The sequence below is a fragment of the Arachis ipaensis genome, chromosome B7 (genome assembly GCF_059453495.1).
Source record: "Arachis ipaensis isolate K30076 ecotype BB chromosome B7, ASM5945349v1, whole genome shotgun sequence".
In the NCBI taxonomy this organism is placed as follows: domain Eukaryota; kingdom Viridiplantae; phylum Streptophyta; class Magnoliopsida; order Fabales; family Fabaceae; genus Arachis; species Arachis ipaensis.
In genome coordinates, this window is record NC_142442.1 from 28,986,775 (window position 1) to 29,004,850 (window position 18,076).

Here is an 18,076-nt window from a genome sequence, read left to right on the forward strand (position 1 = left end):
AATGATTGTGTAGTTATGGGTAGGGCTGGAAACAAACTCAAACTCGATTCGTTAATAGTTCGATAAACTAAATTTATGAGCTGATGAGTCAAGTTTGAGCCTGAAATTAAGCTCATAAATTAAATGAGCTGACCTTGATCTTAAATAAGCTCAGCTCATTAACTCGTGAGCTGCCTCGATTATATATATACGCATTTAATCTATATTTTTAATATTATATATATACATATGAAATAGCAATATATAATTATATATATTAATGATATTAATTATTTAAAATTTTATTTTTTATATATAATTTTAATATAGGACATAAATAAAAATTTTTTATAAATAATATATAAAATTGATTTTTTAAATATTTTTTAAATATATAAGTTATAATTTATTGATATAGAATTATAGATTATGTTCTTATTATTTAAGCGAGCTCGTGAGTTCGAGCCAACTCGTTAGCTCTCGGTGAGTCGAGTTTGAGATTAAGAAATAGACTCGATTGTTAATGAGTCGAGTCGTAAGCTAAGCTCAATTTTTGTGAGCCGAACTTGAGTTTGGTCTAACTGACTCAGCTCGTCTCACTTCCAACACTAGTTATAGGTAGGTTTTCAGCAACACGCCGAGCTAGAAAAGCAGGCAGGCGTACCTCCTTCGGATCAGCTTAGTCTTTAGTCAGTATCACTTACTAATCCGTTTAAGTAAGTGTCGAAAATTCAAATTTCGTCTTGTGCATGCAATAATTTATTGGCCAGTGACAAACTTTTAAATGAAGCTCAATACCGCATCAAATTTATCTAATATGTGCCCTTAGTAGGGGTGGCAATAGGGGCAGGTAGGAGCATTTTTTTAGTTCATTTATGTGTTAATTGAGGTTCACTTGATGCTGTTGAGAAGTATTGATCAAAATTTTTATTCTTTAAGTAATTTCAATTCATTTCTTAGTTTAATTAAGGTTCATTTGGGTTCACAAATGAATTCAATGTGTTTTTGTTGATAATTGAATCTTTTGTTAGCAAAGAATAAAATTATTCATTATTACTTTATTAAATTGTATTAGATTTTATTCCATTCCATTCAATTTGTTTCGAAAGTCATCCAACTATTGGGACAAATTATTCATCGACAACACACCTGAACTGCAAATGAATCGAAAATTGTGCAGTCTATAAACTCAGAAACTCATGCATTCTATTCAAATTCAAAATTTCGGTTCATTTTAAATGTAATTTCGGTTTATTTTTGAGTGAATTAAGGTGTATTTGGTCTCGTTGTTCTAGACAATTCAAAATACTTAATGTTGCAAAATCACCAAAAATAGAAAAAAAGCAATAATAACAGCAGCAACAAAAGAATGATGATAAGGGAAGAAGAACTTGCGTGTGCGAATTTAAAAAAAACGCCCGTATATGTAAATGACTTGATTAAATTTGGTTGCTAATATAACTTAGATGTTGAGCATTATTAATTAAGAAAATATTTATAAAAAATGATATAAAATTTAAATTCTCAATGTATTTATTATGTATTTATTAAAGTAAAGTATTTAAAATTTTCTATTATTAACAATCTTAACTAAGGACATAGGTTAGCCAAATCCATAAATAAATAATAAAAAGCACTAATTTGATTTCAGATAAATAAACCTATTTTTAGTTTGTCTTAAAAGGAAATAACTTCACTTCACTTGTGTATTAGTGTATGTGTTATTTATTTGAAATGCTTGTATTTTATAATTTAATTTTAATATATAGATGGTGTAAAATATTTTATATAATTGTCTAATTATATTTATTTTTTAAATGATTATTCATATAGTTAATATAAAAATTAATTATTATTATTATTATTAATATGATGTTACATATTTAAATATATATATAAAATTATTTTATATTAATATTACATTAAAATTAATTTTTTATATTTTATGATAAATTTTTAAATTCTCAATGCATTTGTTATGTATTTATTAAAGTAAAGTATTTAAAATTTTCTATTACTAGCAACCTTAACTTGTATCTTTAGAGTATAAGTTAGCTAAACTCATAAATAAATAATAAAAACACTAATTTGGTTTCAGATAAATAAACTTATTTTTAGTTTGTCTTAAAAGGAAATAACTTCACTTCACTTGTGTATTAGTGTATGTGTTATTTATTTCAAACGCTTATATTTTACAATTTAATTTTAATATATGGATGGTATAAAATATTTTATAAAGTTATCTAATTATATTTATCTTTAAATAATTATTCATACAATTAATATAAAAGTTAATTATTATTAATGTTATGTTATGTAATTAAACATGTATATAATTATTTTATATTAATAATACATTAAAATTAAATTTTTATATTTTATGATAAAAAAAACTTGAAAACAAAGTAAAAAGTGAATGTGCATTTAAAATATTCCGAATTTCAAGAAAAACAAAGGTTTATATATTTAGCTTTTTTATATTATTAATGAAATTTAATAATTTATAAATAGACAAATAACACTATATTTTTATGAGTTTACCTAACGTATTTTCTAAGGACGTATGTTAAGTTTATTAATTAAATTATTTATACAAAACATATAAAATTCAATTTTTAATGTATGTATTATACATTTATTAAATTAAATATATCAAACTTTGCTACTAATAATTCAACAAAAATGAATTGTTTATAGTCACAGCCACAAAACCAAATAGACTTGAGTGTAAAACTGTAATGAGTTGAAGACAACAACTGATCAATCAATCATCCAATTTGGACTTGTGAAAGAGATTTTTTATATTTTTGAATTTGTTAAATGCATTTTTCCCATAGTTTCCGGTTATTAAAATAGAAGTGAAGCAGATAGTAATGAAAACTTCTATATTAAAGGGACCTATCAAGTTCTCAACCAAACAATATAGTTTCCTAAAAAAGAACAACTAAATTTTGTTTCAATGGCTAACCATTTCTTAGGGGATAGGCCAAACAATTTTTCATTGCTAACCATCATTTATGAGTTAAAGACCTATTTTGTCTGTTTTTCCTTCTTTGGTTTTCTTCAGTTTCTGAATGATTTCAATATACCAGGACTGAGAAACCACATCATGCTGCAATTTTTCTTCTCCCATCATTAATCCCCTACTTTGTTCTTAGCTAAAACTCCTCAATTACATTTGCATGTACCACTTTTAATTAATACCCTCCTAACCTATCTCAATCAATCAATCAATCATTAGTCAATGTTTTTACATCTCCCTTTCTTTAGAGAAGATTAATTTCTCTTTTAATGTTTTTTCAACTGGGATTTGTAACGAACATGCAAATTCCATATGGTGATTATAGTCACTTATTTGAATTTGGTAACGGATAGAATATGTCGACTCCACCCCATTTAAGATTTTGATTATTGCATTGCATTGTGACCAAATATATAGTTTGTTCTTTGAACATAACATTTCAGATCACTAAAACAAATGGGTTTGAATTTAAGTAGCTTTCAAAGTTATCTTTGTAGAGTGATTCAACTTTCATCAAAGTATAGCTGGATCTTCATAAAAAGGCACCCATTAGTTTCTAGTGCCTTGGTTTTCCTCTTCGTGTTGTACTTATTCCTTTCTTATGTTTACCACTTCTTGCTTTACATGTTCCCATTCCTTGTGTGCACTGCAATCTTTGTTAAAATCTTTTGGAGCTCTGAGCAAAACCTTATTATAGATGTAAAAAAGGACAGCAAGAAAAAGAAAGTGGAGAGTGATGAAATTGCTAAAAAAAGGCATCCAAATACACCAATCTATGGAAGGCATGGAACCCTTGTTAAGTGTCCATCACAAAATGCAACAAGCAGAAGAAGGAACTTCACTGGGAGGAAGTTGGATGTGTACGGCGATCTAGAACACAAGGCGAAAGATTTGACCGAAGTGTTCCAAAATGAATTCACTAACATAATGTTTGGAAAATCAAGATCTTATAGGGTAGATGATGATCATTCGGATTTCTATGACTCTGTGGTGAAACATGAGACTCCTAAGTGTAAAAACGTGTTCTCTTCCGAACTACCACCACTGCCTGCCACCCCGAATCCACGCAATGTTAATCTCCACAATGATACCAAGAAAGAAGAGACTGATGAAAAGAATGCCAAGGATGAAGAAGTTAAAGAAGATATCGAGAAATCCGGTGAGATGACAGAGGATGAGCAGAAAGTTCCAATGGATATAGGTATCGCCGTGACGGAGAGAACCAAAAGGCTAGAGAACCTGATGGTAAGGAGAAGAGCAAGGGAGCAACTGAAGTTGCACATTGAGAAAGTTTTGGTTGATATGAAATCATCAGCTGCCAGAGGACAAAACATTGCACCATTGCTTGTTGCAAAAGTAAACAACTCTATGGATTCTTCAAAGGATGATTTTGATGGCATAGAGATGCCAGGTTCTGCACCAGCTATGAGAAGTCCTTTTGATATTCCCTATGATCCTTATGAAGAGAAACCCAATCTAACTGGGGATAACTTTGCTCAAGAATTCCCTTCTAGTCCACCACCCAACAAGGATACGGCATTCAGCAGGCATGAAAGCTTCTTTTATGGATCCTCATATCAAAGTAATAGAAGGCATCTTTTAGGTAACAATCTGATCTTTTCAAAATTCAAAATGCTTAATTTTAGTCTTTAATGATATGTTATCATTTACTACACTAAAAACTGAAGGCTAAAACTAAAAGTTTATCTAAGTTTTTTTCATATTTATTTCATTTAACTTTCTATTCAAATAATAATAATAATAATAATAACATATTTGTTTTGAGATTCTCGTTGCATATATATATATATACGCACCAAAATCAACTACTAAATAAACAACAAAATATAAATACAAATATTAAAAATAAATTAAATAACACATGTATTTAAACACAAAGAAAAATATTAAGTCACCAAAAAAAAAATATTAAAGAATTATCAAAATTTATTATTTTTGATCATTATTGTGTCGTCAACTCAATTCTTTTTCTTTAGTCTAATAATCTAATAACATTTTATTTTTATATTTTTAATTATTAATAGCTAACTTATTGACCAAAATAATGAATTTTAATGGCTTCTAATATTTTTCTTTACACAAATATATTATGATTGATGTTGGAATACAAATAAATTTTTTGATACAATTAAAATTTCTTTAAGGAAATTTTTTTGTGATTTCAATGTATCATGTTTTCTGCAAATCTTAAAGTTTAGGGTCAATTTTGTTAATCTACTCTTTGGTGTTGGAACTCTAATTATAAAATTAGGCTAGGTCCACTAGTATTAAACTATTAATAGAAAAAAAATGGTTATATTTTAGGCTAAAGAATTTTAATATGAAAAAAAGAGGTGAGTTTTTACCTTCTTAATATGATATACATATTATTACTGTTGCAGGTAGAGGAAACCATGACTGGTTTAGCCAATTATCCAGATACGGCACTGAAGCAGCTGAATCAGTAACTCCTAATCCACTAAGCGACTACGACGAAACCACACATGACGAAGCAGACGAGAGATGCGAATTCGAAGATAACGACGACATCGAAAGGAAAGAAGAGGACGTTGAAGCAGCAGAAGAGATCAACAATGCTGCTCCAACAATCAAGCATAACGTAACTCAATCACAGATAGAAGAAATTGCAGAAGACAACGACTCTGTCTACAAATCCGTTCCAGCTACCCTAGCCGCTGCCGCTAACGCTAACGCTAACAACGATAAAAATAATCAAGAAAACGCGACCTTAGACAACAATACGTTAAGAAGCCACACACCTTCGCTTTCTCTGGCTTCAGATCTGCAAGTTGAAGTTTCCGAAGTCGGTTCGCCAACCCTAACCGTCGATGAGAGCCATGACACCGTTACTACCACAGACGGAGAGTCTGTGTTGTACGACGGAGACGTCGACAGAGACGTTACGTCCGGTAGCGAAGACATGTGGGGAGCGTCGCTGCACGCGCGAGAGAGGCGAAGAGTTAGCGAGCAAGACATATCGGAATTGAGTCACTGGAGGGAGATTTCTTCGCCGGGTTCTTTGAACGTAGATGAGGCAGAGAACGCGGCTGATGTGAGTTCAATGTCTTCGAAATCAGACTTGCCGGAAGATACACCTAGTGCAACTCATGCTGGGAGCAGAGATCACAATATCTTTGGAATTGGTATGATGGATTTTAGAGGAGAAATTTCCAGTAGATCACATCCTTCCCCTTCTTCTTCTTCTTCTTCCAAAGTGCCGCCGCGACGGAAGCGATTTATACCTAGCCGTAGTGCCGAGCGTACACCTGATCGTCGACCACAATATTCAGAAAAAGAAGAGGTAAGACTTGTTTTGATAGTTAGCTTCGTGATTAGACACAGATAAGCATTATATATGGAATTTAATTGTTATATATTGTTTTCACAAAAATAAAATTTTAGATATCCAACAATATTTAAAAAAAAAAAATACCAAATCAATCTTTTCAAGATTTTAAAAGCTAATATTTTAGTGTAAAAAAAAATTAATACATATCAATCAACAACGAATTTTTTCATCAAACATAATTTCATTTACTTTGTGGTATGACTCATTAACAGAAACTACTGAGTTGACACCTTAACTTACACATGTGGTTATTAAATGAATACTTAGCAACCCCATATGTGAGTTAACTTGCAATGGTCTCAGTTAGTGAGTCACCTCCGGAAGTAGATTGGGACTTTTATATCTCAGGAAAGAAAGACTGTGAATTGATCTTTATATTAATTTTTTTTAGGCAAAAATATTCGCTTTTAAATTTTTAGAAACTGATCTGAATAATTATTCTAAAAAAATGCTATGTGCATACAAAAAACAACTATTATGTATTTGTTCATAAATATATAAGTTATTTAACTTATTTTTAATTTATATTTTATATTTTAATATATATTCTATACAAGTGATTAATTTGGTAGCTGATTCTTGATATACATTTAATGTAGTTTTTTGAATTTGAACCAAACTAATACTAGTCCATTCTTCACTGTTTTTCAATAAAAATATTGATAACATTTTTGTAGACATTCAAAATTAATTTTTTTTAAACTCACTAAATTACTGTCATAAATAATCTTTTAATCATATAAATTTAATTAGATGACAAAGTAAGTAAAAATTAAACTCTTATTCTTTTGCAGGGAAAAGAGAACTCTAAATTCATGAACAAACTATGCCTTTTGCACTTAGCATTTGGCACTCTACCATTTCGTTTTAGTTAACTTACTTAGATAGAAGGTGTAATGTTGAAATAATAATTTTTTTGGGTTAAAAATGTTTTTGGTCATGGTGAAATTCATATAGCACCAACAACATATCTAAAACCTGTTTTTTACTTTGTTTTTCTTTACATTTACACAACTTTGTTTTGTAACAGGAATGGATTAACGTGACAGAGAATTTGATAAACAGGGTAGTAAATATAGATGATGTGAATAACTCGGTAACTACTGAACAAGAAAACAATCAGATCATGAAAGGTAATGAAGATAGTGGTGGTGCATCAGTTGTAAGACAAGAAGTAGTTTATGAAGTTCCAACCAACTCAAGTTCATCAACTTCACCAAGGTCTATCTTATTCCATAAGGCCATGGTAGACCAAGCTTCTTCATCAGCTCATAATCAGGAAATGCAGTTAAACATTCAACAATCTAACGTTGAGGATTCGGTACAAGAAACGTTATATGGTGAAAGCAAACTTGACAACAAGCCTCAAAATAATCAACCTTTAGACCTTAGTCATTCTCAGGTATGAATTGTTCTAGCAAGTATTTTGCTTATTGCTTCTTTTATCTATATGTTTAGAAACAAGTTAAACATTGAACATACAAGGGTTAGTTATAACTGTTAGTCAGAGTGATGAAACTCTTATTACTCAATCCTTTTGGGCTATTATCAAATGATCTGGTCTAGTTTGACTCTAATCTTATTTGGGTCTATCACTGACAAACCAAAAGTTATTCACTCACATTAATCTCAATTAGTGTATCTTAAAAGTGAACTTTTAAAGAATTCATATAATTTAACTATGGTTGTAACCTAGTTTGCCAATGACTAAGCCATAACTTGTGCATTATTTGTGATATTGACTAGGAGCATAGCCATTCCCCTGATAATTTCATTGAAGAATCAAAGAACGACGAGAGCAATGAAGGCAAACTGATACCTTTAATTAGACAAGATGATAGTGCAGAACCCTCTATACCAGCTGAGGTGATGGCTTCAAAAGACATGAATGAGAAATCAAGGGATTTATTTGATGATAAGGTAACATTTGAGACTTTAAAAGTTTTAGTATATTAGTCCGTCAAAACGCTTTACCTGTTGGTGGTGGCAATGTAGATCCCACTATTTGTTGATAATTTTTCGTCATGTTACATGAGTACATGACCAATAGTTGTGTTGTGTAGTCTGCATATAGCTAACATAAGGAAAAACAAAGAAATCAACTAATTAAAAATAGAGTTGCTAGCTACATAATATTGTCCGTCACTTTTTTTTCTCTCTTTTTTTTAATCTCTTACTATTATACATCTTTCTTGTAAAATTCAATAGGAGACAATGAACTCACAAATGCAAGAATCATCCTCACTAGTTCACACAGAGAGTGAAGATAAACCCCAAGAATCAATAACACAAGAGGCTACCGAGGAACCATTAATAAATTTTGATGCAAGTGGCACAAATTATACTAAAGATGTTGAAGGAGAACATGCGGATTTGAATATGAATGAAGTCACAGGTTTATCGGAATTAAAAGGTGAAAGTGATAACAAGAATGAATTAGATAAGTCACATCATGCCTCAGAAGAAGTGAATCTTTTGCAAAAGGAGCCAAATCAAAAGGTTGAAGATCATATGAAGCAAGAAAAGTTGGACACACAAAAAATCTCTGAAGAATCTTCACTACCAAAGGTCACTGATGTAATCATCGATGCGGAAGAGAAGTTATTAGAATCTGATAATAGCAATAATGAAACCAAGGTTTTGTCTAAATCAACAAATGAAATTGATGAGGTGAGTAACAACGAAAATGAAAAAGCATGAAGAGTTACTTCAGCTTGAGGATCTTAGTGCACCAAAGCCAAATAAACCAAATGATAGCTCAAAGTTCCAAAGAGTCAGTAGTTTTGATTGAACATGGTATTAGTTGAGCCAATTTTGATTGAACCAAAGACGAAAAATGAGGGCCTTGAAGAGTATTCGCTAAGGAGAAAAAAGAACTCTACATCAAGTTTTTTACATCTAATTATCAAATTAAATAATGACATGTGAACCTTTTCTTGACATGAGTAGAAACTTAAGCTGATAATTGAATGAATAATTCAAAAAGAACTTGATATACCTTTGTGAAGTGGTTCACTTGGGACAAGTGTTTGAGGCTTGCTACTTTTTGGTGTTAGAACACAAGGAAGCGGAGTTCCATTACTTAGTTATTTCCATCATCAAGTGTCAGATTGATCATGAGTCTGAAGTAGACAAAAGGAGATGGCATGAAGCAATCAAATATAGTATTTAATTTCACGCAATGAATGTGTTGTACATGGTTCCCATTTCCCAACTTCAGAACATTATTCTCAGTCACAATGTACATAATGTTATCGTACTTTACAATGTAAATATATAAAAAGAAATTGTATTTTTGTTATCCAATACTTCAAAAAATGTATAAAAATAAAACTCCCATTATACAACTTCAACCATTAGGTAAGAGAGATCTGACAATTGATTTCGTTGACTACTTGTCCTTGACTCCCTTGTTTCTTCTCTTTGGTTCCATTGCTCATAGACACAGTGAAGTAGCTTTGCACTGAGTGACATGGATGAATATGATAGGTTGTACAAGAATCCCAACGAACCCATTGAAGCTCGTCTCAAAGACCTTCTTTCTCGTATGACTTTGAAGGAAAAGATTGCTCAGATGACCCAAATAGAGCGCCGGGTTGCTACCTCCTCTGCGCTCAAGGACTTAAACATTGGTATCTATCTATTTATCTATAGCTTGGCCCCTTTCTAATTGAGTTCGAATTTTAGAAAGTTCGTTAATGCTTCAACAACTTTACATCCAGTAACTGGTGTTTTTCGCAGCTAAGCAAACTCTTGAGTTCCATGGATTTAGGTAAACTTTTGAGTTTGATTGGCTTATATATTGATTGGGGGTTTAGGAGACTTGGGTGACAGATTTATATACAATGTCTTGAACTTGTTTGAACCATGGACGTTTCTACTTGTCAGTTTCTACATTCTGTGATCATTACTTTATTTACATGGTACATTTACTTATTTCTGTTTTTCTGAAGGAAGTGTATTCAGTGCTCCAAACAATGGACCTTTTGAGAAGGCACTGTTATCAGATTGGGCTGATATGGTGGACGACTATCAGAAGTTGGCGCTTGAATCACGGTTGGGGATACCAATCATTTATGGGATTGATGCTGTTCATGGTAACAATAGTGTCTACGGTGCTACTATATTTCCTCACAATGTTGGTCTTGGAGCTACCAGGTTGGTGTTCAATCTTCTCTCTTCACTTTGTTGTGTGTTTTGGGAGTATGCTCTCCCTTCATGTTCTTCCAGCCTGAATTTTCTAATAAACTTCTTGATATGTTAGCTAGAAACCTTTGTGGTTGGAACCTTAACTTCAAATGTAGTCATTCCACATAAGTAGCTATTGAGATTAGAGTTATTAAAAGGTAGCTGAAAAAACCAAGGTAAATATGATTGAGATATAATATTATTGATAAGCTCAATTGTCAGAGCAGTAAGAGGTCATGTGTACTTCAAAAGATGCCTCAAAGGCCAAATACTTTCATGTTCTTGTATTCAATTTAATTCTTAAGAGCATGAATTCCAGCCTCTGATTTGGTAAGAGATTGCTTCTTGGTCATCTAGATTATGCTTTGTTTTGACATACAAGTCTTGTTGTTATCTTAAACAAACTTTGGTTTTTCATTCATGGTGTGGTAGAGATACAGATCTTGTTCAAAGAATTGGAGCTGCAACTTCACTTGAACTCAGAGCTAGTGGAATTCACTACACTTTTGCTCCTTGTGTGGCAGTAAGGCATCATAATCAACCAATCATTATTTGTTTCTGAATTAGTTATACTCATTAAAAAAAAATCTTCTGAATTCCACTATATAAAGAGTCATTTTAGCAATTCGTGCAATGTCAACAGTGGTTAGGCATGGATTTGTACTTTTGCGGCATCTATTCTTGGTATCATGGAAGAGGTGATAGATGGCCACCCTATATTGACGTTTACAAGTAAAGAGCAAAATCATACTTAATGTAGTGCTACAATCCAAATTTTAGCCTAGATAAGCAGTGGTTGTTTGGTCCTTACTCCTTATTTGAAATCATTATTTGGCATTTTACCTTGAAGCAATTAATATTGTGTATGTTCTGTACTTAGTACTATTGCTGTGTACATTTACTCTGTACTGTACAACAAAGTCTCTTACAAATAATATTAGAGTTGTAAAGTAATACTCACACATTCACACAAAAAAAAGAGTTATGAAAGAGAGTAAAAAAGTTTCGCTTCTTCTGAACTGAATTTAGAGATGAGAATTGATTCTGGTTAATAAAAACCAAACTTCTTCTCAAATTGATTAAATTGGAAAACTTAAGACTTAAACATCCATGACAATGAAGAGGCATAGATTGTGCTTCTTCTTTCTTTTATTTGTGGCACTTAACATTCAAATAGATTAGTGCTGGAAATGCAGATATTCAACTCACATAAATAGTTGAATGGACAGGTTTGTAAAGATCCAAGATGGGGAAGATGCTATGAGAGTTACAGTGAAAACACTGAAATTGCTGGAAAGATGACTTCTTTTGTTTTAGGTTTGCAGGGCCATCCTCCGTAGATGAAAGCCATCGATGCTACTTACATTGCTTATAAATTCATGTCCTTAAGAGACTGAATCTACAAATCTCTTACCTTTGTCATCTTTTTTCTTCATAGTCTTCTCTTGACTGTTTTTTTGAATTGATTGTAAATGAAAATGCATCTTGTTGAAATTCCTTTAGCAATCTATATACCAGCATAAATCTTTAAAAGCCATCACAATCTCAAGTTGTGAAATTACTCTTTTCGGAATTGAAACAAACACATCCTAAAAAGAAGAAAAGCTCTATGGCTTTTGAGTTTCCTGAAGTTATTGTGAAAGGGAGTAACTCAACTCTCATTGTGCAGGAAAGATTTATTTTACCTTCTATCCCAAGTACTGCTGTAAAATGTGACATGTTTGTTTAAAAAATTTGTTACATTTTTCCTAGTTTACATGTCATTTATTTACACATATGTGCAATTTAAGTACTTACATGCTCTTGGAGTATTTTTAGTGCATGATCCAAAAGCATCCATAACCACCCATTCTATATGTTTTATATAACTTGTAAACATTATAAACAAAAACAGGAAGCTGTAAATGTTCTTTGAGCACAATGAGCTAACTTTCATTTTTTTTAAAATCAGCGATGCATTACATATCTTTCTTTATCGAGGTCATATTCATTCACCTGAGTTGCATTACAGGAACAATGTTATTGCTTGTGCCAAGCATTTTGTTGGAGATGGAGGAACAGAGAAAGGTGTAAATGAGGGGAATACTGTGTTATCGTATGAAGACTTGGAGAGAATACACTTGGTCCCTTACGTGTACTGTATAGAGCATCGAGTTTCGACCATTATGGTGTCATATTCTAGCTGGAATGGAAATAAACTCCATGGTCACCATTTTCTTCTAACTGAAATTTTGAAAGGAAAACTAGGCTTCAAGGTGGGATGTTTTCTGCAAATTTTATCTTGAGTAAAGTGACAATTAGATTCTCCAGGGTTTTGACTTAGAATTAAATAGTCTTTGAAGAAAACAAAAGTATCATGATATTAAACAGTTAACACTTGTGTCCTTCCGTCAATGGATAGTGCAAAACCAAACGGAGTTGCCCATGTATTTCGTTATCTACAGTGGTGTGTGTCCCATTGTTGTACATGGGCATGGAAATAATATAATTTTGGACAGCGAAACATTCATTATCTTTTGGGTTTCTATATAACCTTTTATCAGCTGCCTTCTATTTATAACAAATCCTACTAGATCAGGTGAAGTTTTGCTCCAAAAGTTGTTATCGACGTAACAATCTTTCAAAAGATAGACACGTTACAGTAGTTGACGGTATATATAAGCACCACCATTAAGTTTTATGTGATGAATTGATAGAAGGATATAACGTGTCCACCGTTTGCTATTGTGGGGGTCCAAATTGGTACTCTTTTTTTTTTTTTTTTTCAGGGACTAATTAGTCCGAAGTCGAAATTTTCAGGGATCTAATTGTCACTTTACTTTATTATCTTTCAATCAATTGCTGCCATAAACAAACCACTGTTACAAACCATGTCATTGTTACATTTTGGTACATCATTCAATCAATATATCTAGATACAATATCCAGTAATGCACCAAAAAGTTACAGTGACTGGTAAAAGGGAACACAGGGAGTGTTTTCTTTTATTTGTGAAATTCATATAAAGCATAATGGTTAGACCAAATACTTTGGTATAGGGATTTGTGATTTCTGATTGGGAGGGAATTGATGAACTCTGCCAACCATACGGATCAGATTATCGTCACTGCATCTCCACTGCCATCAATGCAGGAATTGACATGGTATACTTCAATTCCCTATGTATTTTAGCAATGATGCTTAGCTTTATTTGCTTTTCTAAATAGTGTCATAAGGGCATTAATATATTTTAGCAAGGTGCCTTGAGAATTGATAAGCAAAACCTGTTTTATCTTATATTTAAATATACATTCTCAAAAATATGCAGGTGATGGTCCTTTTTAGATATGAACTTTTCATGGAAGAGTTGGCCTTTCTAGTGCAATCAGGGGAAATACCAATAGCCAGAATTGATGATGCTGTTGAGCGGATTTTGAGAGTGAAGTTTGCTGCTAAACTTTTTGAGTTTCCTTTGACTGACAAATCTTTGCTAGATATAGTTGGTTGCAAGGTAAGCAAAATTAGCTCCCGCTAAATTTCTCTTTCAAGTGCTAAGGCTTTTTACTAATCATTTTTGGATATTTGATGATAGAGATAACTATCAATTGGTACCCGGAAAATTTTGGCTTTGTCAAAATGGTACCTGACTTTTATTATTAACAGAATAGCCCCTAAAAGATTTTAAAATTTAACAAAATCATTCAACCGTAAAAGAATGATGTCATAGTGAACGAAAAACACTGATGTGGTCGTTGGAAGAGAGTTCCAATGATGGCAGAGAGCTCCGACGACGTTTCCGTTCTTCTTCTTCTTCGTGTTCGCTGCTTCTACTTCTTCAACACACCGCTGCTTGCCTTTTCGCCATGACTGCCGAAGAAAAAGACCGTCATGGCATGCCGCTGCACTTTGCCGCATTCTTCGTGTTCGCTGCTTCTTTTTCAATATGCCGTTGCGTCCCCTTTGGCATCTCCTTCCGCCATGGAAGTACCTCGCCGCGTTCTTGTGTTCGCCGCTTCTTCTTCTTCAACATGCCGTTGCGTCCTATCCGCGTCCCCTCCACCATGGCAGCACCTCGCCGCTGCGTCCTCTTCTGCCATGTCAAAGAAGAAGAAGAAGCGTCCCCTCCGCCATGGCAGCACCTTGCCGCTGCGTCCCCTTCCGCCATGGAAAAGAAGAAGAAGGCCATGGCAGCATCTCGACGCTGCGTCCCCTTTCGCCATGGCAAAGAAGAAGAAGAATAAGATCGGAAATGTCGTCAAAGCTCTCTGCCATCATTGGAGTTCTCTTACAACGGCCACATCAGTGTTTCTCGTTTACTGTGACGTAATCTTTTTCCCGATAGGTGATTTTGTCAAATTTTAAAATCTTTCAGGGACTATTTTGTTAATAACAAAAGTTAAGTACTATTTTATCAGCCCAAAATCTTTCGGATACCGATTTAGTATTTACCTCTTTTATGATACTTCCGTGTCTGGTCAAGCTGAGTGAGTTTTGTCATAATCTAAAGAAATTTTCGTTATTGCCTTGAAATAAAGGATACAAAGACATTAGTGTTAGGAAATAGAGAGTAGCGCAAGCGTTAGTGGAATAACAAAACCGACACAAAAAGGATTAACATGGTTTGACTTAACACCTATGCCAACGAACAAAGACAACAAACAAATATTTCACTATGAAATATAAAAGAGATACAAAATAGGTGATGATTTTACTTAAAAGAAAAGTATAGGTAAACAATGAAAATACTAAATAATGTAAACAATGGATATATCGGATGTTCAATTCACTAGGTATGCAAATGGTTATCCTAATATTAAGATTTAGGTGGGTAATTTGGGAATGTAGTGTGTTTTTACTTTATTGGGCCAATTTTAGAACTCATTGTTCACAAAAGTCATTGTCTACCTAACAAAGTCTTTACTTAAATCAAATGTCTAACGAGATATCAAAATGATGACCAAACACTCAAACCCAAGTTCCCAAATCCCTTATACATTATAGTATTTATCTCAACAGGGCACACTATCCTCACAAAATAAAAGAAACTCAAAACAACACTCTCACCAAGTATACCAAAAGGACATGTGTTGAAGCAAGAAGCAAAATTGCTTCTGCTGCTGGATATACAACACGGTTGTGTTTGGTGCACAATGAGCTTCGGCTAATGCCTCTTATTTATAGGCTAGTAAAGAGTTCATCCTCATTATTTTATTAAACAATTAGGATTTCATCAGTCCATCAAACCACTGTGATCATCAACAAGCATCCAATTTGGAAATGCAACAAGCCACAAAAGTTGATAAAAAACTAGGCCACCAACAATTTAACTTTTAGCAACCTAAATTGATTTTAAATATTTCAGAATAGTTAGGACAAAAACATGTTTGGGGAACGAACAAACATTTAACCTAAGCTGGAGTTTTTCTTTTAATAAAATAAAGCTTTATAATTATTAATTTTTCATGGACAAGTTCGTCCAAAAATTTAGCATTCTTAAGGGAAGGACCATGTTAAATTTATATTATAACATTGGGGACATTTTGAAAACAAGAAAACATTGGGGACGATTTTGATTTTCAACAAAAACCTCAAGAACCAAAACAGTACTTACTTAACCTACAAAACAATGTGCCTGCAGAGGCATTATTCTCCAAGAAATTAAGTCAATAATCATGAGGAAAAAGGAAGAGAGTGAGAGAGCATCGATAAATATCTGTAAGAGACACAAAACTAAAACTGCTTCAACTTAAACTATCTTTGATGGAAAAATATCCTAAATAATAAGATTTTTTGTGTGGTTATGGTTTCATTTCGAATTAAATTACTATATGTTCTTGCCAAAATGTTCACAATTTTGTACTGTCATTTGAATGTTATGTACAAAATTTTTTTTTCCTTTAATTGATAGACTTCCATTTACCATCAAACTGTTTCTGCAGCCACATAGAAATCTAGCTCGAGAAGCTGTTCGAAAGTCCTTGGTCCTGTTGAAAAATGGAAAGAATCCTAGTAAACCTTTTCTTCCCTTGAGCAAGCATGCTAAAAGAATTCTTGTTTCTGGAACTCATGCCAATGATATCGGATATCAATGTGGAGGGTGGACCGGTTCTAAATATGGATCTAGTGGCCAGATCGCAATTGGTAAGCCATTGTTATATTTCGGATTCTGTATGTATAATTCTCTAAGCTGCTTTGGAAGAGATCATTGCTATTATTGATATGTTTACAAATTGAGTTTTGGAAAGAAAGGATTGGAAAATTTTTGGATCTGTCCACTCCCCAAGTTGTGAAATTTATACAGATATGCTTGGTTTTTGAATTTTCTTTAGAGTGGAAGTTGTGAAATTTGTAGAACGGAAGTATGTAATGTGAAAAACTTCCTTAGTTTAATAACTATTATATTTTAACTGATGAGACTCAACCTTTTGATCTGTGTCATAAATATTCAAAGAGTTTTATTGGCTGTTGATCAGCTAACACAATGCTAGTCTTTTATCTGGTTTTCCAGTTATTCGCAATGTCGGTAGAGTTTGATCATTGATGCTTCTATAGCTTAAAATCTTTGAGTAATTCGTACCATTTCAGGCACAACTATCTTAGATGCTATTAAGGAAGCAGTGGGAGGCAAAACAGAAGTCATTTATGAGCAATATCCATCAATAGAGATCATCGAACGCCACGAGTTTCCTTTCGCCATTGTTGTCGTCGGTGAGGCTCCCTACGCTGAGGGAAGAGGTGACAATTCAGAGCTCACAATCCCTTTTAATGGATCTAGAATCATAAACCTGGTTGCTGATAAAGTCCCAACACTAGTGATTTTGATATCTGGAAGACCATTGGTCATAGAGTCATGCTTGTTGGAAAAGATAGATGCTCTTGTTGCTGCTTGGTTGCCGGGTACTGAGGGACAGGGAATCACAGATGTCATCTTTGGTGATCATGAATTCAAGGGTCAACTACCAATGACATGGTTCAGAAGAGTTGAACAGCTTGATCAACTAGTTGATCATGGAGTTAAGTCCTATGATCCCTTGTTCCCTCTTGGTTATGGACTAGCATATAATAAGGAGAATTTATATGATTAAGGTGCTGGTTCGATTTCGTCTTCAGACACATACTGACACGGAAAAATATAGACAGAGACATAAAAGTTGTCTTTGTATTTTATTTGATAAAAATAAATATACAAAAAGAAAGTAAAGTTGTGAAACTGGAAGAGACAAATTTGAAACTATAAACTGGAAGGAGAATAAGATGGGTAAATAGTGATAAAAATTTCTATCTATTGTTGTGTCATCCATAAAAGAAACTTGTAGATTTCGTTTTTTAAGATCGAATCTTTGCCTGTCTCTTATTTCATCATTCTTTTCAAACATCTTATCATTTCTGTATTTTCTCTTGGAACAAAATCCAAACTAAAGGTAAGTGCAAGGACTCATCATGAGGAGTCTTTTAGCAATATTAGACCTGGGAAATTTATATACTAGTTCCTGAACACACCCCACCCCTTAAGAAAATTTGAAAAAACTTTAAATTTG

General features: G+C 32.9%; 2 protein-coding genes across 9 annotated transcripts; both read left to right on the forward strand.

The window, feature by feature from the left end:
* Positions 1-3,457: 3,457 nt before the first annotated feature.
* On the forward strand, positions 3,458-9,704 carry LOC107606968 (uncharacterized). The gene is made up of 5 exons (XM_021107536.2): positions 3,458-4,604; positions 5,404-6,323; positions 7,402-7,773; positions 8,118-8,291; positions 8,580-9,704. Exons 1-5 carry the CDS (start codon positions 3,458-3,460, stop codon positions 9,069-9,071), a joined length of 3,105 nt encoding a protein of 1,034 aa, XP_020963195.1. The 3' UTR covers positions 9,072-9,704.
* Positions 9,676-17,821, forward strand: LOC107609749 (uncharacterized). Of its 8 annotated transcripts, none has more exons than XM_088493831.1 (9): positions 9,676-10,003; positions 10,325-10,529; positions 10,992-11,082; positions 11,789-11,895; positions 12,511-12,814; positions 13,598-13,702; positions 13,867-14,049; positions 16,478-16,679; positions 17,124-17,821. In XM_088493831.1, the coding sequence occupies exons 1-9, from the start codon at positions 9,844-9,846 to the stop codon at positions 17,621-17,623; spliced, it is 1,857 nt and encodes a 618-aa protein (XP_088349957.1). In that variant the 5' UTR covers positions 9,676-9,843; the 3' UTR covers positions 17,624-17,821. The 8 variants fall into 8 exon arrangements, with proteins under 8 accessions (XP_088349957.1, XP_020963196.1, XP_020963204.1 ...); XM_021107545.2 differs by having other exon boundaries at positions 9,709-10,003; positions 10,325-10,535; positions 10,917-11,082; XM_021107541.2 differs by lacking the exon at positions 11,789-11,895 and adding an exon at positions 10,094-10,143 and having other exon boundaries at positions 9,867-10,003; positions 12,571-12,814.
* Positions 17,822-18,076: the final 255 nt, after the last annotated feature.